Genomic DNA, 16,977 nt, shown 5'->3' with positions numbered 1-16,977 from the left:
ATATATAAAAATATATATATATAAATTTTTGTATATGGGTATAACCAAAGAGCACATAATGCAGGGCCTGTATTTTAATTTTTTTTTTCTGCTGTAATTCCATATGCACACTTCATTCATGCAACAAATGTTTATTGAGGACCTGCTAGGTGGCAGACACTAGGTGCCAGGGTACTGGGGACACCACGGTGAGTGAGACAAAACCCCCACTTATAGTCTAGTTACATATTTCCCTGCTGGCTCTACTACTAACAAAGTAACCGTGGACACTGCCTTACTCTCCAGATCACTATAAACACCTTATAACTACGCTTACAAACGCGCCGCCATGCTGGCTTGCCACCAATGCCTTAGCCGCGTCTGTATGTTTTACCGAGTTCCGTGAGGGCGAGGCATTCTTTTCCATTTCTATTCCTCCATTGCTGAGTCTGGTGCCACACACACAAAAAAAACAACCGGCCAACATTGGATTTTATCGTTTTCCTTTTTTTTTTTAAAGTTTCGTAGTCGTGCCGTGAAACCCGAACAAATGCTAATTTGCATTTCATTAAGCCATGAAAGATGTAGACGCATTTGTGTGATTTTAGGTCTGTTTTCCCTTGTCTATAAATTGCCTACTCATTACATAGAGTTTGGATACTGTCAAAATATATTTATAACAATTCTTATGATTGTGAGCTTTATTTTCAGTTATTAAAAATGTTTTCTCTAATTGTATGCAGAAATTCATCTCCAATTCAGACATTTTTTAAGGGAATATTCTGAAATTTTCAAGTAGTTGAACGCTTTTCTAATTCTGTTTATGTTATGTTATTTTAAGATGATTACGTGTATTTGGGATAATGTGATATATGCACTTCCTGCCTTTTTGTAATTTCTAAATACCTTTTATGTTCAAGATGAATTTTTTCCATTTATTTGTTTCGGTGTATTAGCATGCCTCATCTTTATGTTCATACATTGCAGCAATAAATTCTTCTGTCATTATTCTATACTCACACCTTCCAACTCCATTTTCCATTTTTTCCCCACTTTCACCCCATTTTGTTAGGCATTCTAATTTCTTGTCAGTACCCTTTTGATTGGTCGATTGATTGATTGATTGATAGACAATAGCTAGATGATAGACGGATGATAGATAGATAGATAGATAGATAGATCCATAAAATTTTTCATTTCTGCTAGTTTTTCTTCTATGCTCTTTCCTGGCACTTGTATGGAATGTGGGCATTCAGTATCATTATTAGGCTTTTGTTGTTCTATGTATCTCTTACCTTCTATGGTGACCTTGATGTTATTTGCATCTCAATGCTCTTTTTAATTTCATAGTTAATTTCATTTGCTACCATGATGGTATACCCTATTTTTTTTAAATTTGCCCTTGAATATGGTTCACTATTGTTCTATATGTGCCTTGTGACTTAAATGTCTCTCTTGTAAACAACAGAAAATAACAATTTTAAAAACCGAACATTTTAGAGCTAGAAGAGCCCTCTGAAACTTATTCAGCCTGGCTTTGTCATTTCATACTTAGGGAATCTGGCCCCAAGGTCATAGAGTTAACCAGGATGCGTGTTTGGGTCTCCTCACTCAACATCACTGCCCTGTGACACTAATTAAGAATATGGTATAGACCCAAGGCAAGTTTGAATCTGTCTCTACATTGTCATTGTGTGACCTAGGCATGTTGTCCAACTTCTGCAAGCCTCTGTGTCCGCTTTGATAACATAAAGATAACGGTACTCTCCCCAAATTGTAGCTATGAAGATAAAATACACATAAATGCTTAGCCCATTGCCCAGAGAGAGCATAGAGGAGCTCAATTAATAAGGGTGATTTTCATTATTATTCCCTCTGAAGTGTGTGGCGCCTCCTGCGAAGGCAGCTCACATCGGGACGTTTTCTTTGATGTTTCTTCTAAATAACAGATGTGATAGTGCACCCCCTACCTTTTTTTGTTGTTGTTGTTTTTTACTGTCGTTGGAAATTCTCATTTCTTGAAAGTTGTTTCTCTAAGATTTGTTTTCTCTGTGCCTCGTTTTCTTTTGTGTGGTTGGAAACCATGTGCGTGGGCTGCATCAGTGCCCCCTTGCTCCGCGCCTTCGACTCAGCCCCGCGGGGAGCATAGCCTGACCTGCAGTATGCGTCGATTGTAGGCGCTCATGTTAACATTGAGGGGTCGATGTCTGATGCGTGCCTCTCTTCATGGGATCTGACAACATGTGTCCACTGGGATGGAGTTGTTTTTACTGGATTAGTAAATCGTTTTGAAGCTTATCCTTCTAGTGTCGCCGTTGGATCTATTCCAGATCCCCCCACCCGCTCTCTCTCATTTTTGTTTCTGTTAGATTTGATTTAAAAGAAGTGCTCTCATCACGTCAGACAAGTCCTGACATGTTATGTATTAACTTTAGCAAATAATTTACACTTCACCTTGTTCCTAACAGCATTGAAGGGGACTTACGAATATGTTACGGTGCCTAAGGGCCTGCCGCTCTGTATTCAGATGCTCCAGGTTCATTTCTCACCCCTCCCATCTCCTCCCCGCCCCACCTCGCCCACACCCAGCCTCAGGAGCCATTACAGAAAGAGCCGGTCTGGGCACAGATAGATTGGGATCTGGGTACAAATCTCCATTGCCACACTCACAACACCTCGTAGAAAAAACATGGCTAGACTCTCCCTGTCCATCTTACTTCTCCCTCTGCCCTTCACCGCCTCATCTGTCTGCTCAAGTCTGAAGAGGAGAAAACTCCCCGCCATTTCTACAATGACGTGCACGTTTTCTAAGAAGAGGTAAAGTGTCAAAATCTGCGGTCTCAGGAATGGATCTTAAAAAGCCTGATAAGATTGGTGCTAGGGGTTGGCAAAGTCATAGAAATGTGTCCCCAGGGGGGGAGTGTTAACAGCGAAGTGTATACGGTATTTTAAAACTGCGAGGTGTTTTCATATTGTTATTTCGAGAGTGTTTCAGGGGAGGCAAGGCGACCCTGCCTTGGGGAGGCCGATGCGGGTGGGAAGTTCCAGCGGCACTGGTCACTGGTCACTATTACTATCGTGAAAAACTCAAAACAACGTAGATGTCATTTACTAGGAAATGGTGAAATATACCTGAACATAATTATGTATTCTAGAGGACGGGGATGGCATACTAAGTGATCATTTTTTGAAAAAAGTGCTACTGCAGAAGAATGCGTATTGAAACAAAACTATTACAAAACATACGCATTGTGTATGTTTTTAAAGAGGGGGGCGGAGAGGGGTGCTTTTTACCACAATTAAATTTTTTTAATTATTCAAAAAGGGAGAGACGGTGCAAAACTATGTGTGTAGTATAATCCCTTTCTTGTTGCGAAAGACACATTTTTTTTAAATCAGGCACTGAGCTAAGCACTTTACCTGCATTATCTAATTCTCAAGGCTTTGGAAAAGTGAAAAAACAGTTCCTCTTCACAGAAACGTGAGGATTCTGACCACAAAGGCAAATATTGTCAGGGATGGAAAGGAGAGGCAGGCCTTGCCCGAGGGTCAACCGTACTTCCCTGTTAGACAAAGAGCACTTTGTTCCCCTTTTTACTGAGCTCCCTACACAGAGCAGATAAGGACCTGCTAAATTGCGGGAAAGCCCATCATCGCATACCTTCCCTGTAGGTAACTATTCAAATTAGACTTAGGAGAAGCAGAAGCACCTGCCCTCTCCTGGGGACACATCGACCCCTGTCCCTCCTCTGATGTGACTGATCACCAAGCTACTCTTCCGCCCCAACAGCCACCACTATTGCTGTTCCGCCCAGAGCCCCAGTGGAGCATTCGGTGACTTGGCCGTCAACACGGCAGCAGAAGCGGGAAGGCTGCAGACTCCTTTATGGTGGGCCTGGTCTTTCTGACGCAGATCTAGGGCAGGGCAGGGCAGGGCAGGGCTCAGCTGCAGGGAAGTCAGCAGATGGACAGGACCAAGGCCAGGGCTGACTCTGGCCAAACCACATGCAAGCACAAGACATCTGAATGCACTTTGTGGCAGAAGTACTTGCTCTACACTTGAGATATTCCCGGGAAAATGGGAAGGAAGACATGTCATCTGGTACAACTCCAGGAAAAGAGGTTACCAGATAAATTCAAAAATAATTCCAGAGATGGAGTGAAAACCTAGAATTACAGACAGTCAATATTTGATTTCCTCTAGTGATTGCCTTTTAAAGTTAATAACTCATTTTGAAATGAATGACAATGTGTGTCCTTACATGAATTTCAGAAGTGAGCACCTAAGTGAGGAAGGACTTTGCGGGATGCAACTGACACCCCTAACCGGTGCCCTAACTCATCACAGCTGCTGGCCCCACACCGGGCACCGTGCTCATTACCTCTTCTATCAAGAACAGCAGTGATTGCCTGTTGTTCCTTTTTGATGATTTAATGTGGTTTTAATTACAAAGACCTTCTGAAGTCTTTTTGCAATGCCAGCAATATTCAGAAAAGTACATTACGAAATACTGGTTAGCAGATAACCAGTAATCAAATCTACTTGGACTTTAACTCATAAGCTATCAGTTAGATTTTGCAATCTATAATGTCTTAGAGACTAACTGCTTAGCCTCTGAGAAGGAAGCCCATTTCCTTGGGCGGAACCAAACTCAAGTTTATCCCCCACTCCTCACCTCAGTGTAATGACATTAGCATGATTTTATTTCCTGATTTTATTTCCTAATTTTAGTTTCCTCTTTCTTTGTGTGTTTAGTTAGGGCGTGAGTTCTTTGAACCCTAAACTCCTGATTAGTTTGTATTTCTCAAAGCACTTACTAGAAGGCTAAACCCACAGGCACTTTCGCCACTGATTCTCCAGTTGAAATAGACCCTTCATGATCTTCTCTGTCAACATCATAGGTGCCCACAATAGTAGAGCTAGAAAGGACTTTTAGAAACTGTATAGTCCAACCTTTTCATTTTATAGATGAGAAAACTGAGCCTTAGAGAGGGTAAAGGACCTATCCAAGTTCCCACGGCACAGACGCCAGGACCACGGTTCAGGTGTCCAGTTTCCAAGCTCGAAGCTTTTCCATCTCAGGTTTAAGGGAAAGAACTTCCCCATCCGGAGGAACTTTGTGTTTGTGACTCTCATGGGGCCAGGGCAGGGGTCGGGGGCTCCTGGGTGGCCAGACAGTTGCTGCGAACCTCTCTAATGCCACTGCAGCATCTTACCTTCCTGGGGCCAATCCTGGATGGGGGGGGGGGTGGGTCCTGGATGTTAGGGGCCTGAGGAACAGACCAGACCAATCCCTGTACCTGTCTGAGTCCTTGGTAGGGGTTTGGAAGAAACCTGGGCTCACAGAGGTGGTGTCAGAAGCAGGAAGAGGGAAGAAGGGAGATAACCTGGCAAGGATGTAGGCACTAGTCTCCCGTTCCTCCACAGAGAAGGCGGTAATGAAAGAATTGTTGTATTTCCTGGAAATGATTTGCAAAGAAAGTGTTTTCGGAAAGTGTCTATGTTTGATTTAGGCAAAAAAAAAGAAAAGAACCACAGTAAAAGTGAGTATTCTCCTTTGGATGCAGTCAGCCTGTCTTGGAAACAACTGACTGACCCATGTCAGTCTACACTCACGTGGCTTGATTCAGATAATTGATAAAGAATAAACAGATATTACTTTTCCCCCACCGAGTCATTTTCTCTGAAGATGGCTCAGGCAGAAGCACATTGTGGAAAATGTTTTCCGTTTTCCTCTGCAACCCCAAGGCAGAGCTCAGGCCTGTTACAGGTCAGGTCATAAGCAAACTTACAGTGAAGAGCCCCCATCGGCACGGCTCCTAAAGTCCAAGTGTGTTCACCAGCCATGTGCCTTTGTAACATCAGCAGAAGTAGAAGGTTTCGGTCACACTGGCTACCGTCTCTTTCCATGTCCAACTCCCTAACTCTAAACTTCACATCAGATGGTGCTTGAAAGGCCACGAGCGCTTTCAGGATCTGGTTAAGGGGAAACTGAGTCAGGATAAGTTTAGTTTGAATGAAATGGGATATATTCATATGGTTCGAGACCACTAAACTACCCATGTATAGTCAATTTATTGCTAGCCGTCTTGGTGTACTCATGGTTTCCAGCAATAATTCTACCGCCCACTTTGCCAGCCTGCTCTACATCGCAGCGTGAAGCTGCAAGACCAGAGGTCACATTAAGATCTAACTGTGTCCTATAGCACCTGGCACTTGACATTTGTGATTGGTGGGTGAGAAACAAGATTTGAAATGTGTGAAGCCAGAAGCAAGTCTGTGGAAAACTTGATAACCCTCAGATATGCAAAATTGCCAGAGAAAATTTGGTTCTCTTTTATGTGGAAGCAAAATGGGAATTTTTCTCCTTTCGGGAATATAATTAATAACGCAAACAACAACAAAAAAATACAATTATAAATGTGTCATGCACTTAAAATTTTTTCCTAGGAATCACGTACCATTTATCAGAATTCCTGTGTTTATAGGCCACGAATCGATAGCAGTACTACAATGTGTGCGTGAAGGCTAGAAATGCATTCCAACTTGCAGTAATAACAACCTTCACCAGCCCATGCTAGAAGAATGACTGAATTACCTTTCCTTCTTTCTATAAAATGAGAAAGTGATCAAAGAGCTTATAAACACAGAATGTGTGTGTTGGGGTAGGGAAATCCAGGAAACCGGGAGAAAGTCAAATAAAAAATATCAGGCCATGTTTTGGAATCTGTGGCATTTGTGGCATTTAGCCCCTTTTAAAAAATTTGTAACTTGTGATTTTTTTTTTAAAATCTCAGTAAAGATTCTCTTTTTCGTGACATGATTTTGTATTCATACTTTTGTGTTCTTTTCCTTAACGAGGATACCAAAATCTGTCTACTCTGCAGGCCGAGCGAAATCCGGATCTGTCCTTGAACTAGGGGCTAAATCGGTATTAAAGGGGGAAGATACAGGAGTCACAGGTTTTGCGGGGAGGGAGGTGACTTGGGAAGGTCCTGAGGGCCCACAGGGAGGAATTTCCTGAGAAGATGACGACCCCAGGGAGCCACCTGGGGTTCAGGTGGAGCAGGGGCTGGTCGAAGAACGAAGAACGAAGAGAAGAACGGGAGGAGAGGATGCGTGGAAATGAGGAGGAGGAAGGCTTCCTCACAATTTTGCCCGGGGCCAGCTCAAGAGCAACAGGACTCTAATTTACTTACAATGAGTCTAGCAGCCTTCCTACAAATGTAAGGGACTTGATGGTTTAAAAAAGGGGATTGCTGTTATCATACCATCTGATTGGGAGAAGGGTACATAGCATCATCAACTGCCTTTTTGGACAGGTTTCAAACCACAGATACAGTTCAGTGAATTCTGTCGTCTTATTTCCTCAGAACAGAACTTGTCTTCCCTGCTTCGCCGGAAAAACTTCCTGAATGGGAGTTGCCATATTGGTTGCCCTCTTCGGTCCAGGGCTGGGCATTTGGCTTAAGCTGTGCCGATCGGAGCTCTTCCCTGGAATTTTAAAATGTGAGGCCAGCCAGGGCAGCACTTGCTTGCTTTAGGGGCAGATGTGAGGACTGCCAGCAGCCCGGCCTGCAGCCCGTGCAGGAAGCCTGTCTGCCAGAATGAGGCACAGGCATTGGTAGCGGAGTGAGCACACAGCCCTGCCCTCAGCCTGGGGAAGGGGAGCCCCCTGCACTTAGCCCGATGCACTGAAGGGCCCCACTCTGGTCTCTCTGCAGAGGCGTCTGCCAGGCCGAGGGGATATGTCCACCTCAAGCCGTGCACCTCCCTCCTCTGAGGCCCAAGGATGCTCTGCCCAAATGGCCCTGAGCCTATTCTGGACCCTGCCTGAGCCTCTTCCCCGGGTCCGTACTGCTGAAGGCAGACCATGATGCGAGTGTGCACACCCCGAGGGCTGAGAGACGGTCACGGGACAGCTGTTTGGGGAAGCTGGTGTGCGTGTGGAGGGGGGATGTGTGGGTGGAGCTTGCAGGTGCAGGGTGGAGTGCCCAGATGTATGCGTGTGAGACCATTTATGATCCAGAGCCTGAGGTGGGAGAGAAGGGGCAGGGCCGCAGGCCGGAAGCTGGCTGGCCCAGTGCTGCCAGGTTCCAAAGCAGGACTTGAAGGAGTCAGAGAACTCTAAATTCAAACTTGGCTTTCCATATTTTATTTAGGAGTTTGTAAACTTGGCTTATAACTCTCCAGTATTCAAATATAAAACTGTGTGGGTTTCCATTTATACTCTCGCCCTGGGTCTCACAAATGCAAAGGGCAGGCTTGAGTAGAGACAAGAGACGAAGAGAAAGTTCCAGCAGCATTTGAGTTCCCCCTTAAACATGTTCCTGATGCCTGATGCAGCCTGCCTTTCTCGTGGCCTGATCTGATAAGTTAAAAGAACAAATTTTTGCCCAAGCTAATCTGGATTCGTGCTACTTTAATCAAGAATCCTAGCTAATATAGACAGTACGTGGTAGAACTGCGACATGAACCAGGCTCTGACTCCCAGTCCTGTGCTCCCTCTGTCGTGTCATATCAGCTTCCTAAACACCTTCCTGGCTATGAGCCAAGGAAAACTTGCTGATGCCCTGGCAGGTAAAAGTCAGAATCCACAGGGAGAAGTTTTACCTACCTGACTCCTAATAACACTTGCAGGAGAGTGCAGATGCCAGAGACGAAGAAAATGGTGCTGATGAGGTAGCTCTGGGTCAGGGGGTCATGCTGCAGACACAGGTCCTTGGCCAGGATGAGTGGCACTGCCACGAGCCCCCCCAGGGCCGTGAGGAAGTGCTGTAGGCAGAGAAGAGCGAGTAGACAGGCTTGTAGGTGCTGTGACTGCCTGCTCCATCCTCATCCCCATTCCCACTGGCAGAGGCGGGAGCTCGGCCTCTGTTCTCAGAGGAGCCTGGGTATGAGTGACAGGCTCAGATCCAGGCAAGTAGTGGGAGCTAAGAAGGCCTGGCAGCAAGAAGCAATGACCCAGCCAGAGGGTCTGGGGTTCAAGGGCAGGACTCCAGTGCTGGGAACTGGTATCCTGGGTAAGAAACAAAGGCAGGGACACAGCACAGGAGGACAGAACAGAGACCAAGGTGGGGGCTTTAAGAACAAGAACAAGGAGAGAGATATTATTAAAATAAGGCACAAGGTGACAAGACCATCGATCAGGAAGGCCTGAGCACATTCTCTGGGACAGATCATATGTTGAGTCACAAAACGGCTATAGTAAATTTAAGAAGATTCAAATCATACCAAATTTTTTCCCATCACAATGGTATAAAACTGGAAATTAATAATAACAGGAGGAAAATTCACAAATTTGTAGAAATTAAGCAACACACTTCTAAACAACCAATGAGTCAAAGAAGAAATCAAAAATGTATCTTGAGACGAATGAAAGTGGAATGAAATACAATATACCAAACTCATGTGATGCAGCCAAAGCATTTCTAAGAGGGAATTTTATAGCAACATACGCTACATTAAGAAAAAAAGAAAGATCTCAAATAAACAACCTAACTTTACACCTCAGGGAACTAGAAAAAGAAGAACAAGCTAAGCCCAAAGTTAGCAGAAGAAAGGAAATAACAAAGATCAGAGCAAAATTAATGAAAGAGAGGCCAGAAAAAAATAGAAAAGATCAACAAAACTAAGAGCTGGATTTTTGAAAAGACAAACAAACCCTTAGACTGAAGGGAAAAAGAGAGGACCCAAATAAACAAAGTCAGAAATGAAAGAGGAGCCATTACAACTGATACAACAGAAATACAAAATACCATAAGACACTACAATTTGGATAACCTAGAAAAAAATGAATAAATCCCTAGTGACACACAACTTACCAAGATTGAATCATGAAAAAACAGGAAATTTGAACAGACCAAGAGCAAGCGAGGAGATTGAAACAGTTATCAAAAACCTCCCAACAAAGAAAAGCCCAGGACCACACGGATTCACTGGTGAATTCAACCAAACATTTAAAGAATTAACGCCAATCTTTCAGAAACTCTTCTAAAACAATCAAAGGGGAGGGAAGATGCCCAAACTCATTTTACGAGGCTGGTATAACCCTGACATCAAGGAAAGAAAACTACAGGCCCGTATCCCTGATGAATATAGATGCAAAATTTCTCAACAAAATCTCAGCAAGCTGGATTCAACAGCACGTTAAAAGGATTTACAGCATGATCATGTGGGATTTATCTCTGAGACATGAGGATGGTGTGACATATGCAAATCAATAAACGATATACCACATTAATCGGGTGAAAGATAAAAAATCATATGATCATGTTAATAGATGCAGAAAAAGCATTTAACAAAATTCGACATCCTTTCATAATAAAATGTCTTCATTATCCATTTTACTGGCTCATAATATTTTTAAAATAGCATTACATTTGTTCCTCTCATTTTATAGAAAAGCACAAAGCAGCAGCAAACAAAAAAGTGTATCTCCTCCGTGATATCCCACGTGGAACAGTTTGTAAAATTAGAAAAGACACATCTATGAGATTAGAAAATTCATGCTGTAAAAAGTCACACACAAAAAAGTGAAAGTCAAAAGCAACTCTACCTTTCCTAGTTCCTCTTCTGAAGGTTAAATGCCTTTATTTTTTTTATGAATTCTTTAAGATATACAAAATTACTACATACACTTATTTCTATCGTTCTATCTCTTTTTTGTGTGTTTTTAACACACACAAAAAATATCACAGTATACACAGTTATTCACTTTGGTGTTTTTTTTTTTTTCACTTAATATATCTTGGAGAATATTTCCTAACTGCAGGGTAAATATATATTTCTCTTTTTAGCAGCTGCATAAAAAAGTCATTTGTTAGATTGTGCCACGATTTATTTAACCAGTTCCCTATGATGGATATTTTAATTGTTTCTAGGGGTTTGTTTGTTTGTGTGTTGTGCGATTTTGATTTTCTTATTACTGATAATGTTACAAGAACGTCTTCATATTTACCTTAACAAGTCTTGCCGACATATCTTCAGAAAAATTCTTAAGCACTGGGGACTAAGTTAAAAGGCATATGTGTTTTACATGTTGATAGAAATCACCAAATTGTCATCTGGAAATGTTGTGACAAATAATATTCCAACAGAAGTGTTCAAGAATCCCTGTTTCCTCAAATTTCCCAAGCTTTTTAGCTATTGGCTATCAAATAAGTTAAAATCGGTATCTTAAAAAACAAACAAACTATGGTCCAGTTGGTGTCCTTAATGTGACCTATCAATGAGAGAGAATCCTCCCTAACTCCTTCCCTGACCCCCAAACTCCTGGACAGAAAGAGAGCCAGAGGAGCGTTGAGTTCCCCTGGAGGTCAATTACACAGATGACAAGAATATCCACAACCGAGGTGGTGGACCTTGAGTGATCTGACCTGGGTGTGTGTTAATGTGGCTTTCGAGGCAGTCTCTTTGGACCCAGTGCCTGCTGGGTGGCATTACCTGGATCCCCAAGAAGATGCAGAGATACCACGGAGGGATGTCCAGAACGCCGTAGGCCAGGTGGCTGCTGCTGGGACTCCTGCGCTGGCCGTCCCTCTTCCTGCTTTGGCCGTCACTGTGAGAGCCGAGCACATCATCACCCCTCTGCTGGGAGCAAGAGAAGAACACACCTGGGCATCTCAAGGAGAATCAAGTGAACTTCCTAATTTCAACCATACAGATGGACGATCTTCCAGAAGCAAGAGGCAATGGGACAGAAATAACTGTTGGCTGGCTTGGGATTTCTAGATCCAGACTCAAAAGACTAATGGTTTTCTATATTATACCTCTGCAGCAGGGCCTCTGTGTGAAGTCTGGGGCCACGCAAGGGGAGTGGATACCTGGCCCAACACCCTGGCAGAGACACACCTGTGTGCAGGAGGGGATGGGCGCCAACTCCAAAGTCAGAAAATGGGCACGTTTTGCTCCCAGACAGTCGGGTAAATAGGGATCCTGGTCCCAGAATTGTGTCATTGCCCCCATACCCTGTGTTGACATCTGCCAAAGCCCTCATTACAGCATGTTTGTTATAATAGACAGGGTCCTTATCTCTCTCTTCTGCTGGACTGTGAGTTCCTAGAATGCATTGATTGTGCCTGACTTTCTTTTGTTGTCCCAGCTTCTAGAGCAATCCCTGTGCCCAGTGTAGACCAAATGAATAGATGGATGTCACGTACAAATATAAACGAGTACAGTGACTGCTCTGGAGGCAATAGACAACTCACACCCCTGCCGTTTAACCAAAATTAACTTTGAATTATGAATTACGCCCCCCCCCCCACCACTTATTGGCTGTATAACTTACCAACCTCGTATAAACTACTAATATTTCTAAGCCTCAAATTTCTGATTTATATAATAGGAATGTCAGTAACATCTACTTCATAGATAGTTGAGAAAATTACATAGAAGCGTGAAGAAATAGGAGGATGTTGGTCAAAGGATACAAATATTATAAGACAAGTAAGTTTTGGGGATCTAATGTGCAACATTCTGATTATAGTTAATAATACTCTATTTTATACTTTGAAATTTCTAAGAAAGTAGATCTTAAGTGTTCTCATCACAAAAAAGAAATGGTAATTTATATGATGTGATGGAGGTGTTAGCTAACACTGAGGTGTAATCATTCTGCAATAGATAAGTGTATCAAATTAACACATTGTACTGTCTTAAACTTACACAATGTTATATGTCCATTACATTTCAAAAAAGTTGGAAAAAAATCGGAGCACAAAGCACATAGTCCTGTGCCTAACACTGCATCTTACCCAATAAATATTAGCTGTTACAATTATGAGTAGCTTCCAGTCCCATGTTTCAAAGGCTTTAAACCTGTGCTTAGGGCTGACATTTGAGCGTCTGGCCATCGGTACGAGGAGCATGAAAACAATGTCCTCAGTGCGGCCAGAAGGTGGCAAGGCCATCAGCATATATATCAGGCAAATCTAGGCGACGTGCCCCAGCGGGGACTTGGGCCCTGGTCGGACTGCCGAGGACAGGGTCTGCACAGTGGCAGAGCCAGGGCTGCCCTGAGGGTTTGCAGCTTCTCATGGAGAAAGTTCCAGAAAGCGGCTCTGACACCTATCTCTGTGCCTAAGCACCGTTCAGCACAGCCTCAGAGAACAGCTTCTGAACCAAGGATGCATTGTGACTCTCATGGGCACGAAACACCTCTCTGTGTATGCCTTCTTCCATTAAAAAAAATGTAATAGTACATTTGGTGACTCTACTAGTATAAAGACACATGTAAATTATTATATATTAAAACATTTTCTTTGATCTAAAAGTTCACTTTTTTCCTGATTTTAAAAGAATTGAAAACATTTTTCACAGGTCCCTAAAACAGTGGGCTACGGGCACTGTGGCTGCCACACAATGGGTCAGTGGGAGTGGGAGGAGGAGATGGGACGGGGGAGGGGATCGCCATTTGCTTAGAGGTGGGGAATGACAAAAAAGCCACCAGATTGAGAACTGGGTGGTTGTCCCCAACACCTCAGCGACAGTACTGTTTCCTAGGGAACCAGTGTCTCAACCTCAGCACCACTGACATTTTGGGCGGAATGATTCTTGGGTGTGTGTCTGTGTGTGTCTGTGTGTGTGTGTGTGCGTGCACACGCATGTGTGCACGTGTGTGCTGGGGGCGGGGGCCTGTCCTGTGCACTGTAGGATATTAAGCACCACCTTCGACCTCTACCCACTAGATGCCAGTAGCACCCTCTCTCGTTCAGTCGTGACAACCAAAAATGTCTCTGGACATGGCCAAATGTCCCTGGGGGGTCAAACTGCTGTACGAGCGTTGACCAGTTCCAGCCATGGAGGGGACATGGCCAAATGTCCCTGGGGGGTCAAACTGCCCCCAGTCAAGAATTGCTGTACGAGTGTTGACCAGTTCCAGCCATGGAAGCCCTAACCACGGACAGTGCTACATGTCGCAGAGGGGTGAACGGGAGGCCTGAGCCATCCCCAGCGTGGAGAGAGAGGAAGCCAGCCCTCCTCCTCCACAGGGTTAGAGCACTGCCAGACTCTGATCCTCATTCCTTCCCAGCCCGTGCGTGTCTGTGAGGCCCACGTCGTTGGCCCTGGAGCAGGCATGGCGGGAGGCGGCAGGGGAGCCCGGGGCTACGGTTGGTCGGGCTTGCTGATAATGGGTGGACTGATCTAGCCACAGCACATCTCTACAGAGTCGTTTTGTTCCTGGGGTTCTGAACAGTGTTTATTCATTAATTTTCTAACAGTCAGGCCCTAAAACACAGATGGAAGAGTTTTATTTCTCCTAGTCTGGAAGCACACCTGGAGGCATGCACCCCTCACCTACTCCAGGAAGCCTTCCGTGACTTCACACCACTCCCATCTCAGACTAGACTAGGCCACCCCTCCTCAGAGGCTCCCGCAAAACCATGGGCCTGTTTACCATGGCCCCAAACATGCCTCACTGCAATCATGTTTCCTCATCTAAAAGGCCATAAAGTCCCATCACGTCTCTACGTCCAACTCTTAACACACAGTTACCATTCATATAACTATCGGTGGACCGAGGAAATAAATGAATGAATGTTTACGTTCACGACTATTGAGAATGTTTCTCATTGATTTTTTTAAATAATAAATCCCTACCTAACTGGTTAGACCTCTTTTGAAACATCACGCTTATCCTATTAAGTCTCCTGAGAAGAAAGTGTGCCGATGCTGCATGAAACTTGGGTTGCACGTGAAAGAAATTTTTGCCTAGCAAGGTCAAGACCGAGCCAAAGGTAGACTGGAGGGAGCGGGAGACGACTCTGGGCCCCTGAGCGCTTGCGCGAGGTTTTCGTGAAGGTAGGGAGGGATCAGGGAGGGCGACAGAGGCAAGACGGGGTGGGGAGAGGAAGAGGAGAAGGAAGGAGAGACTGAGTGATCGATTGGGCTGATGGGTCGGTGGTTTGATTCCGTGTCGGCTGGACGGACAACAGCGCGTGCCGTTTGAAGCTGGGCGGCTGTGGTCTGTCGGTCTCCTGCTCGGTGGCCATAGGCACATCACCTCACCTCTCCTGGCCTCGGTCTCCCCACTTGAATCTGGGATGTGCGTGGATATTCGAAGACCCTGGTGTGTGCTGTGCACAGGACCTCCAGGAAAGAGGGGCGGCTGTGTGTGTTCGGCCAGCAAGCTCGCCGCACACCCTCCCCCAGCAGCTCTCAGAATTCTCACAAAGGTGAAGAAGAAGGGAACACTTACTGGAGGGAGGGGGAGGTTCTTAATTCTGGACCCTCTGGTCTTTTTTTCCTATTAGGGGCCAATGACTCAAAGAGCGTTCTCAGCATGATGTCCTGTGAATATTCTAGGTTCTGTCTGGATATCAACCTGGACCGTGGGAAGGTTCTAGAGATCACTTCCGCATCTGCTTTAAAACAATGTCTGGGAGGTTGACTTTGCAAGCCCCAGATGAAAAAAAAACGTTTAGAACTTGGAGCTGGGAAAAACTTGTCTTCTCCGAGAACATTGGGTTTTTCCCTTCTCATAAAAGTGTATGACTTCTCTGAAGCCCATCAGCCACGGCTGACAGTACAGAGCCTGATCAAAATATGACTTTTATCATAAACTACCTCCTGTTACTTATGCAAAGAGATGGGGCAAAAATAAATAAATCAGCTGACACACAGTATACCAAGATACCTGTGTCAAAGATCAGTCATTAGCATACTGAAGACGTATACAGAAACGAGTGACCTCTCAGAGATATTTTAGAGCAGGGCTTCTCAGATGAAGGTGGAAGATGCATATCTGAATATGGAGACTACCTTTATCCCAGAATTCCTCCAGGGAGGAGGCTGTGTGTGTGACTCATACATCAGCAGAAGAAAGCCTGCAAGCCAGTTTAGAAGGAAGAAAGAAGGGGTGTGTGTGTGTGTGTGTGTGTGTGTGTGTGTGTGTGTGTGTGTGTGTGTGTGTTCCCACTTCTTCTTCTGTTTGGAGGCGAGTTTATCAACTCAATGCATGGGTTGTAATTTCACCGGAAGACTCGATCGAAAGAGGCATTCTGATGAGCCCTGCCATTTTATAGCACTTTTCGGTTTACAGAGAGCTCCCAATAAATCCTCTCCGTTTGATTCTCATCACCATCATATCACCCCCGATTTACAGATGAGGCGACCGAGGCTCAGTGAGGCTTGTCCGAGGTCCCACTGTAAATGGGAGAATGGCACCCTCCTCTTTCGGTGTCCAGGGAAGGTGCCCATAAGGGTGTCCCCGTGCATACAGGGACAGCCCTCCAGCTCCCTGGAGCAGACAAGCAGAGCAGAAGGAGACTCTGGTCCAGGGAGAGCAGCAGTGGGAAGTGGGGACTTCTGGAGGGGGAGACGGATCCCTTCCCCTCCGACTCTATCCACACCCCACACAGCCTTCCATTCCCCTAACTGAGCCTCTAGGTAGATTGCCTAACACTTCCATCCACCTGGCTCTAGCCAATGGGATTATCCCGGTCTCTCCAAATACGGCCTCCGTGAACCTGCCTCAGTGCCTTTGCTGACCCTGTGCTCCCCACTTGATCTCCCTGCATCCCCTTCCCACTCCCTGCTCCCCAGAGCTCAATGCCTCCTCCTCCATCACTTCTCCCGACCCCTCCATCTCCATGGATGGTTCTCCCCTGTCCTCCCAGCACATTTTGTCTGTCGTGTAATTGACCGTGGTCTCCCTTGTATCGGAAGTATTTTTGTGCGCTCTGCTTTCAGGCCATACCCTTCCAGGGTTGGGAAGCTGTCTTCCCTGTGTCTATATCCCTAGAAGTTTCTAGCAGAGCCACATGCACATGAAAACCAGAACCGTCCCAGAAAAGGGACTCCTTAACTTGGGCACCGAAGCCAGGGCACTGAGGAAAATGAAGAGAAGACAGGCCGCAGAAAAGGAGATGGCCACGCGTGCCCAGGTCCCTGCCCTTCCCAGGTGGCCTCGGGTAAGCCCAAAATGTGGAAAGCATCACAGCCTTCGGAACATGGAGTCTTCGACTTACTTCCCTAGATTTATTATTATTATTATT

General features: G+C 45.0%; 1 protein-coding gene across 1 annotated transcript in view; it reads right to left on the bottom strand.

Annotated features, from left to right (window-relative positions):
- Nucleotides 1–4,796: 4,796 nt before the first annotated feature.
- The window catches only part of LOC112478683 (solute carrier family 23 member 1-like), a 13,256-nt gene continuing 1,075 nt past the window's right edge, over nucleotides 4,797–16,977 (bottom strand). Inside the window, exons 2-5 of the mRNA XM_025045852.1 lie at nucleotides 11,426–11,569; nucleotides 8,598–8,755; nucleotides 5,281–5,439; nucleotides 4,797–4,899 (exon numbers count right to left, since the gene is read on the bottom strand). Of these exons, the coding sequence (XP_024901620.1) occupies nucleotides 4,797–4,899; nucleotides 5,281–5,439; nucleotides 8,598–8,755; nucleotides 11,426–11,569 (564 nt within the window). The remainder of the gene's footprint in view (nucleotides 4,900–5,280; nucleotides 5,440–8,597; nucleotides 8,756–11,425; nucleotides 11,570–16,977) is intronic.

Source organism: Pteropus alecto, unplaced genomic scaffold (genome assembly GCF_000325575.1).
Source record: "Pteropus alecto unplaced genomic scaffold, ASM32557v1 scaffold22, whole genome shotgun sequence".
NCBI classification, from domain to species: domain Eukaryota; kingdom Metazoa; phylum Chordata; class Mammalia; order Chiroptera; family Pteropodidae; genus Pteropus; species Pteropus alecto.
This window is presented reverse-complemented; position numbering and strand designations above follow the sequence as displayed.